The sequence below is a fragment of the Glycine soja genome, chromosome 5 (assembly GCF_004193775.1).
Source record: "Glycine soja cultivar W05 chromosome 5, ASM419377v2, whole genome shotgun sequence".
Lineage (NCBI taxonomy): Eukaryota > Viridiplantae > Streptophyta > Magnoliopsida > Fabales > Fabaceae > Glycine > Glycine soja.
This window is the reverse complement of record NC_041006.1, coordinates 5,891,385-5,901,673: the sequence shown is the minus strand read 5'-3', so window position 1 is coordinate 5,901,673 and position 10,289 is coordinate 5,891,385. Positions and strand designations below refer to the sequence as shown.

The following is a 10,289-nucleotide window of genomic DNA, read 5'->3' as shown; positions in this document are numbered from 1 at the left end:
ACACGGAATCTGGGTGAATCTGTCCTTCACACCGACATACATGAATCTTTACGTTACAATTCAGTACTGTTCACTCAAACTTTCTTTAAAAAAAATGCCCATGGAATGGAAACATGTACAAAAGGCTAAATCAAACATTCATATGATCAAGTCAAAAATTGAACTGAAACCCTGAGCAAGAAAGGGAAACCCTTGCTGTATCAGTGTATCCCGAGCAGTGTTACTAAAAAGTAAATTTGCCCAAGTGCACAAGACAATAAATTAATATGTAAAATAGATTCTTTGGCAACCACTTAAGACACAAACGACACAAATACCTGACTCTATCCTGAATCATGATCCCCCAGGTCTTTCACAAAATAGAAATGTATATTCCAAGGACACAAACTATTTATGTGCAGCATACATGCCGAACATTGCCATGTAAAATAGAGTATGCATCGATCATACAGTTTGACAAAAAAACAAAAAAACATTGAAAAAAAAAAAGCAAAATTAAATTGGGGGCGAAAAAAATTGAAATTCTTATTGAGATTGATGTAGAACACATCGGAGAAAACAACAGCATTGTATCTTTCAATCCACAATGGTGTTGAATTTCAAGTGAGAGGGCACACTACACCTGTCGTCTTCCTCTTCCATCCAGGGTGCAAAAGTTCGTTGCAGTGTCAATTCAAACAAATAATAATAACTCAAAAAAGACAAAACTTTACAAACAAACCAATGCACTAAAATGACTCTTTCATATTATAATGCTTGATTATCCCCAACTACAGGCTCGGGTTAGGTTATGTTACAATCAGATTTAACAAATTTCAATCTATTTTTAAAGCCTCTCCCAATAGATGGTTAGGATTAAGATCATCATGCAAAAACCAAAAGGAAGTGTGAATCAAACCAATTAACAATATGAAATCAAAATATACATATGGAAAGGCATCAAAAGCATGCAACCAGTGCAGTGAATTTCAACCTCAAACAGGGTTATTTCCGCTTCGGGAGCTAGGGAGTAAGAATGCAGAAGCAGTGCGCCTCCAACGAATTGAACCGATGATTTGGCTAATTAACTACAAGCTTTGCTACCCTAAGCCTGTCAAACATCAAAAACCATTTGATGCATCAGAAAATTAACTTAAGAAAACCAACCAAAAGCTCTGAACTGAAAAGAAAAGATTATCACTGCATTGCATTCAACTCTATTAATTAATCTATATATATATATATATTTCCTTTCCTTATAGCAATATATAAACTACTACTACTACTACTAAAAATCAACTAAAGCTGCCCCTTGCATCTAAAACCCTAGTGTGCCGCAAAACAACACAAGCAAGGAAATGAGCATCATCATCATGGTTCGTTTCTAAATTCCAAATTTCCAATCCAACATTTTCGGTTTCCTCTTTACAAAATTCCACGCCTCTGTACCTCCAATCTCCCAAGACCTTCCTAAATTCTCTTCACCTCTGCAAGAAATCAAACCATAAACGGTGTATCAGTTTCCTCGTCAAAATCCAAAAAAGAAAAAACAAACATTGGAAAAAAGAGAGAACCTTGGTGGGTGTATCAGCGACTCTGTAAGCATCAGCAGTTATCCCCACTAACCATAAGCCAGGGAAAACACTCTAAAATAAAATATAAATAAAAATTAGAAAAAACAAAAGCATGAAAAAGTTGAAAGGAGTTGAGAAAGTGAAGAGATGCGGCGGGCTTACATCCATTTGTTTCTGGACATTCTTGGGCCGTTTCCTGGGCCTGCGAGCGGGCCTGGAGCCCGTCATGACGAAGATGTCTTCTTCGATCTCTTCACGGGAGAGAGCGATCCAGAACTTCCTCTTCTCCTTCTTCTCACTGCACTGCGTGTCCGAGAACCCGCGGAGCCGGAGCGACTTCGGCGCCGGGTTGTTGTCGCCGCCGTCGAGGAATTCTCCGTTGTTGGTGGCGTGATGGTGGTGGTGGTGGTGGTTTCGGGAAGGTCCGGTGCCGATCTCGAGGGCGGTCTTGTTGGGGAGGAGCGCGGGTTTGCGGGGGCGTAGCTTCCACGGCTTCTGCACGGAGTCGTCGGCGTCGTCGTCGTGCGGTGGTTGTGGTGGAGGCGGCGGCGGTGGTGGTTTGAGGGGGAGTGAGAATCGGTTGCGCGCGGTTCTGGATCCGAGGCGGTGGGGGCGGGAGTCGGGGTCGGAGGAGTCGGGCTCGGAGGCGTGATCGGAGGGACGGCGGAAGCGGTGGTGGTGGGCGGCGTTGGTGGTGTTGTTCTTGCCGCTGGCGCCCCATTTCAAGAAGGGGAGGGCAAAGTTGTGCAGAGGCTGCGACTTCACCGGAGCCGGAGCCGGAGCCGGAGCCGGAGCCGGAGCCGGAGCCGGAGCCGGTGCGGTGGCCATTGAGAAAGCACAAAACAATATCTCTCTCTCTGAGTAGCTTCGGAAGGAGTGTGGTTTGGTTCTTTCATTCTTTCTTTCATTGTGTTGTGCTGCTACTTAAATTCTTATGAGTCTTGTTCGCATTTTTACCCTTTATCTTTCTCTTTATTACCCTTCATTCTTCCATCCATTGTCCCATTTTGGATTTTAGGGTCCCAATCCCAATTCCACGGCCCACTCTCCCACTCTTATATAAACCATTTGCTCCTAACCGCAACGTTCCTGTGACCTAAAGAAAATAAAATAAAACAAGATTAATGGCTGTAGAAATGAACCAATTTGATCTTTTGATCAAATTTTATCCAAATATTAATAAATACCTTATTTGTTATATTTTACTAAAATATCTATTCTTTTTTACTAAAAATTTGATTAATCACACTGAGAATTTTTTTATATTCACAAAATTTAAATCCAATATTTGCTTAAGAGATTCACTCAAATATTTTTTTTACCCTCTCAATTTGAGACATTTTGTTTTTAGTCTCTTAATCAAATTCACAAAATTTTAATTTTGGTCCCTCAACTTCATTTTATAGGACTATGCTTTTTTTTTTTTAGTTTCTGAAATTCACTCAAGGGAACTAAAAACGACATTATGTAATTTGGAAGGACTAAAAAATTAATTTTTTAATTGAGAAACCAAAACAAAAAGAATCTTAAATTTAAAAAACTAAAAACATATTTACTAAAAATTTGACCTAATTCTGCTAGAACATAATATTAATTAGTAACACATTGTTTAGTAATTATAAAAATTCTAAAAAAAAATATAAAATAAGAGAGATAATCATTAGTCATTAAATAAGACAACAACTATAAATTTTTGTAATTTCAATAAATATCAATTAGTAATAAAAATATGTTAAAAAATACGCTAAATGATTATTTAATTATAATATTTCAGTAATGATTATAATATTTCCATAAATATGTTTAATTATGATAATTAAATTTTTATTTTTTAATTGTTATAACAAAATTTACCTATATTTTGTTATCTGTATAATTTTCATTTCTCATCTTGTTCTCAAAATTTTCATGGATTCAACCCGTTAAATGATTCTAAAGTTATCTCATTTAGCCAACAAGAGTTTTTTTTTTATTATTTATTTTATGCTCTTCTATCGGATTCGAACTTGACACCCTATGGAATTGGAATTGTCCTGGCGACAACAAGAGTTGACCTCAACGCTAAAACAAATCATTCATTGAGTCAAAATATCATACTCTTCTTAGAAATAAAAAAATTAAAAATATTCGAATCTTTGAAACAGTTATCTCTCACTTACAAAATCTTTTAAAATTTATTAATATTTTACTTTTAACTTTTAAGCCTTTTTAAATCATTTTATATCGCAAATTCACTCAGCACCTTTACTTATTCAAGGGAAAAGCAAAATTTTAAGAATTTTAAGTAAAAAAAAAAAAGCTTGATTGTAATAATTAAAAATTGAAAAACTAAATTTTATCACAAATTTATTCAGGAACCAAAATACACATGCATCATAATAAAATGACAAAAAATAACTAACGTTGAACATGATATATTGATATTGTTGGAAAAAAATGCATTCCTTTACATATAATGATAAGAAAATACACCATAAAATTAGAAAGGTAACACCATCAAAAAAATAAGAAAATACAAACTCCTCATGCTACATCCATAACACAAATTTATTTATTTTAACTTGATTTGGACACTTCACTTAAGGTGATATTCTCTCAAGAGGTTAGAGATTTTTCTCATCTCATGAAAATCTATCTATTTATAAATCTATCATCCTAATCTTAAAAGAGTAAATAAATTCTTAATTTTTAGATAATATCTTTAAATATAACTAATATCTTAAAGATAAGATAATAGTTTTTTTAATCTAATCAATATCTTATATATTTGAAATTGGAAATTTAAATTGTTTTTTTAACAGATATTCAATATATACACAGTCGAACTATGCATTACAAACTCGGATTTTTCGGTTTCTTAAAACAAAATCTGTTTAATTAAGTCATTTGTATAAGCCTGAGTATTTAAAAAATGTTTGTTTCCCCTAACTCGCTAACTTATTTTATGCAAATTTCAAAAACTATGATATGTTGTGTCAAAGACAATTACACGTTCTTTCAAAAAAGAAGACAATTACACATGTTTATATGTTTTTGGAATTGTCATTCTTGTTGATTGGTCTTGTTTGTGCTTTTGGAGGTCCTATTTATTGGGGTTTTGATGTTTTGTACAGTTATGAGTTGGTACGCGATTAATGTGAAGGCATGGCTACTAGTTGAGTTTGATTTAAGGTAATGGTGTGTATTTCGAAGTGTTAATTTAGTTGGAATTAACATTTATAAACCTCCTCCTTATGGCATACTTTCATGCCTAACTTAGGCTTCAAAGGCTGTTCCTTTTTTTTTTCTTTTGAGTAATTTCCAGTAAGACTACATTAATCTTGTTCAATTATATTATTGCTTTTCTTCGACAGCATTCAGTAACTTAGTTTCGTTTATTTTTTGTGTTTTTTTTTCTGTTCCTCCATGTACCAAAGAAAGATAACAAATTGATTGATTTTTATTTTATCACTAAATGCATAAATCAATTGACGTAGAATTGTTTTTAAATAAATAGATATTTTAAATATGAGTTTTGAATATGTTAAGTATTTGGAAAAAAAAAAATTGTTACCCATAGTGTTCTTTCTCGGCTCCATGAGCATTGTCTCCAATGAAGAATATTGATGGTTTAAATAAATAAAAACTGTTATTTTTGGATTTTAAAGTCTTAAGTGTAAGTATTTTTTTTCCTGTGTGACTATGAGGTATTTGATATTTCTTGTTTGACACTCAATTAATTATTTTTTGTTGGATCGATCTATTTTGGGAGTTAAATGGTACTTCCACTTCTTATTTGCCTCACAGTTAATTCACTCCCATCATGTTAGTCAATTTTGAAGCAAAGTGGTATCTCCATTTGTGACTTCATGTACAAGTCAGGTAGTAGTGGAACTAGAGATATTCAAAACTATTGGTTTTTATTGTCGGTAATAAGTATTAAATCATTTTTTTATTTTATAATTAAGATATATATATTTTACTTTTATATATTAAAAAATGGTGTATTAATAATGTTAAATATCAAGTGACATACAAATTATTATTATTATGTTATAAGAAGAGTTGATAATATCATTTTATATTAATGTTAAATAAAAGTAAAAATAATAATTTTTAATTAAAATAATATATTAAAAAATTTAATAAAAAATAATATAGCATAATAATTATGAAAGTTTAATTAATAAATTATAAATTATGATAGTATATTAAAATATATAAAAAATCGTTGAACGAATTGAATAAAATTACAAATGATTTAGTTTAGTTCAGATTTAACACTATATTAAAATCTAACCTCATTTTTATTTTATATTTGATTTGAATAATTTTTTATTTAAAAATTAAATCAAATCATATCACAACCACAATTTTTTTTATCTAAAAATTAAATCAAATCGTATATTGCAACCACCCACCCAATCACAACCGTGTTTCTCTAAACAGTGATAGCAAGTCCGAATGCACAAAAATAAACAAATTCAAAAATCAGAACTAAGAAATTGAGATAAGAAGCAAAGGCTGAGAGATTAAGAGAGAATGAGAGATTCACAAACGTTCGTACACTTGATTTGCATTTCTCCTCCGAAACATGGAATTTTTGACCCCCAATAATTAAAAAAAATTAAAAAACTATTTCAAATAATACAACCCAAAAATTATTTTTTTTATTTGAAACACATGTCAGAATATGTTTTTTTTTCGTTTTTAAATTTTTTTGTTACTTATTTGAGGTTTTTTTCTATTTTTTAAAATTGTTTTCAATTTTCTGTCATAGTTTTTTTTTAAAAAAAATAACTGTTTTTTTTTGTTTTAATTTGTTTAAATATTTTGGTTTGCTAATTTATATAAATTAATTTATAAAAAAATATAATTTATTTAAAATTATGTAAAAACTTGAATATAAAATAGATCTTTAAATAAATTAATAGACCAAATTAAACTTTTCAAATAAATTAAATCAAAGCTAAAAATAAAATCTATAATTAATAATAGACCAAACTCAACTCTTACATTTTTTAACATACTTAGTATAGTATTTTCTTTTTTTACATGTTTCTTTTGTATCATATCATAAATCCTATAAATTAGAAAAATATTTAAGTTAATGATAAAATAAATTTTATTTTATTTTAAATTTTTTATTAAAGAAAAAACATTTAGTTTATCAAAAATAAGTGGAAAAAATAGAAATAACAATAAAAGAAAAGGAGAATGTAGCAAACGAGCAAAAGATGATTAAAAATATAGCAACAAGTTGAATTGAACTAAAATATTTAAATTTGAAGTAATACAATAAAATTTTAAAAATACAAACAATATGATATACATTTAATGTTGTCGGCTTGAGCCTACACCGCGAGGATAGTTTTTCTTTGAATGACCTGGGATGTGACACACAGAACATCGCTTTGGTTGATCTAGTTCTCAAATATTCATTTCGATGTGGATACAAAAGGAGATAGAATGACCCTTAATATTTCTTTTCTTTTCTAGGTTGGGGTAGATCATTGACTCGTGATACAATGATCAATAGGCTTCATTGCACAATTTTCCAAACAATCATTTGTATACGTTGGAGACACTTTCCAACGTATACATGATATGTATGTACTTTCTGTATTCATAATGAGCATGCTTACAAGCAGCAACAACATGAGAACAAGGCATGTGTAATTTCTGGAATTTGTCACATTCACACCATCTTTCATTCACTCTGATCGTGAAATCTCCAACGAGTCGAACCTCTCTCGAGTTTATTATCTCCTAGACCAAGAATCGTGTGTCACGTCGGTCGAACTCAAGAATAGTGTGAGCGTTTGCCTTTCTCTGTGTGTCTCTGATGGCCTTGTTAAGTACTTTCGTATAAACTTGGTCAGATGCAAACATTGTTGTAGATTCTCTCCCTCCTTTGTTGAATAATGCATTACACCTTACATATGTTAATTTTATTAGCGCACCTATTGACAAATTTCTTGATTTCTTGAGTATCGAATTAATTGAATCAACAGGATTGGTGGTCATGTGCCCCATCATCGACCATCATTTCATGCGAGAGTCCATTTTTCTCGTAAAATCTCGCAGAGCCAATTAATTGCTCAGTTAGCATCTACTTCCTCCCTCAGAATTTTGTATTGATTAAATGTAAGTTTCGTTCTTGCATATGCTTAGTAGTTATAAAAATATAATTTAAATATTATGAATAATACAAAATAAAGTGATATTTAGTATGAAGAGAAAGAAGTTTGACACTCACCCATATTGATAATTAATTATTTGATGGGGTTGTTCTTGTACCTCTTCATGTAATTTTGTGCAATATGTCGAATATAAAACACATGCACAAATTTTGTGTCGTCCACCCACTATCATGTCTTGAGTAGACACTTTTGATTGACTCATGTCTGTTTGAAATCAAATAGAGACCATGTTGTAAGGATTAATTATTTTTTTAAAAAAATATTATTTAAGTAAAATTAGTTTTACATAAATTAATGCATACTATTAAAATTGACCATGTTCTATTTGTTTAGGTAAAAGAATTATATCACTTAAATATATTTATTTTTGATAAATATTTAACTAAACTACATTTATATTGAGTATTCAAATATATGTATTTTTCTTAAATATTATTCGAGATAAATTGTACTTTGTTATAAATTAATATATATCAATCGGTAAAATAATAAATTTAAAACAAATTAAAACAAAAACAAAATAGTTCATTTTTTAATAAAAAAGTGTAAGAAAAAAATATAAAACAATTTTAGAAAAACAAAGTGTCCAAAAACAAGATAAAATTAGTGTTCAAAAAAGGAGTGTCGAAGATAGCACCGACGATAATCGACAACCCATAATGCATTGACGTAAACAAGGTTATTGTTTACACGTCAAGAATCATGCAGAGCTTTGTCCTCTATGCCAGAAAAGGAGTGGCTAGGATAGCACTGACGACAATCAACGTCTCATAACGCATTAGTTTACCGATCAGGGATCCTGCAAAGCTTTTTTCTCTGTGCCAAAAAAAGGAACGATCGAGATAGCACCAGCAATAATCAACGACCCATAACACATAGACGAAAATGAGGTTCTTGTTCACCCATTATGAATCTTGCAGAGCTTCGTCCTTTGTGCCAGAAAAAGGATGCGATCCTATGTTGTTTTTTCCTATACGATTTTTACCTCACATTACTTGTTTCAAGACAATGAAACTGAACAATGTTTTATACGAGATGATTTAACTAAACATTGATTTTTTGAATAGTGCAAACCAAATGTAATTAATTAAGACCCAATCTAAATCATTTATATTGTCGGTGCAATCTCAGTTGTTGGTATGAGTCACGTGAAAACAATAGATCACCTATTATATATAGAGTGTAGGGGGGTTAGATGCAACTCAACCCTTTTGTCTACTACTCACCCTATCTCATCATCTTCAAACCATTTATTTTTCTCACAAAGTCTTATTCATCATAGACAATAATCCATGGGAGCTTCTTGACATTAATAACTTAGACCTCTTATCCATTGTTCGCTCTTCTAATTTGTCATCCTCCAGTTCAACAACACTTATTCCTGGTCCGGATGGAGTTGTACAAGCTGTCATGATGAATCAACAATCTAGGTAGTCACTCCCAACTCAAGAATTCATAATGTGCGTCCACCAAGTAACCCAAAGTGAATTTAATAGAAATACATGGTTATATGCTTTAGATTTCGTTCGATCACAAGGTCAGCTATCGTAAAACATTTATTGTATTTGATATACCTAAACATTCAATTGATTGTTAAATTTGTATATTTGTAGGATTGACAAATGTCGATGACACACCTCACGAGACACCGTTAGGATCCATTGATTATACTTTTGATCATGTACCTTTAACGATCATCATTGTCAAAAGTTGTACCCCAAACAATTTTAGCGACATGAGAGTTACGCTCAAGGTAGTCAACTTTATTTCGCTTTCTAACGATTTTACATTGCTATTTTTTGAATATTCATTTATGAGAGTTTTAATTTCAGGAACCTACATGGACTATTGATGTCACTATGAAAGGACAATCATAGAAGGTTAAAATTTTAGTCCATATATAATGGACATTCACATTGATTTTATCTTAGATCTACAAGACGTAAGTTTTTTTACTCTTGTTTATTTTTTACTTTCTGTGTCATATAAAGTTTATTTTTTATTGAACTAAATGGTTTACTCTACATCAGGTTGTGTTTTATTCCTTTACTCATCACTCAAAATGTTATTTGAATATTACAATACACAATTTTGTCAAGGTAATATTTTTACATTTTAGGTTACCAATAATTTTGGTATTCACAAATTTGCATTGTATACATATATGTTGTTAACATTTGATGCAAGTGTTTTTGAAGGAGAATTGACCTCTTGTCAAGCAATATGTGTTTCGTGTGTGCAACATATCATCAAGTGTGTTTCACCAATGGTTTTATCGTTTATGTTTGTTTTTTATGGTATTGATTATTTATGTTTTAGGATTTTATGTGTAATGTTGTTTTATTTTATGGATTATTGTTTATGTACTAAGGATTTGGAAAAATAAATGTTGAGAGAAATGACATATTAGTAAAATTGTCTGGTTTTATTTAAGGATTAATTATTTTTAAAATACTATTATAGATTAATTCATATTTAAGTATTCATAGTTTTACACCAATGCAAACTATCAAAATTGAACATGTTTGATTTATTTAATTTGTTTTGGTTAAAT

General features: G+C 30.9%; 1 protein-coding gene across 1 annotated transcript; it reads right to left on the bottom strand.

Annotated features, from left to right (window-relative positions):
* Positions 1 to 500: 500 nt before the first annotated feature.
* LOC114412194 (proline-rich receptor-like protein kinase PERK9) lies at positions 501 to 2,486 on the bottom strand. Its single transcript, XM_028376004.1, has 4 exons — positions 1,716 to 2,486; positions 1,554 to 1,625; positions 1,429 to 1,466; positions 501 to 1,090 (listed from the first exon to the last, which is right to left on the bottom strand). Exons 1-3 carry the CDS (start codon positions 2,379 to 2,381, stop codon positions 1,461 to 1,463), a joined length of 744 nt encoding a protein of 247 aa, XP_028231805.1. The 5' UTR covers positions 2,382 to 2,486; the 3' UTR covers positions 501 to 1,090; positions 1,429 to 1,460.
* Positions 2,487 to 10,289: the final 7,803 nt, after the last annotated feature.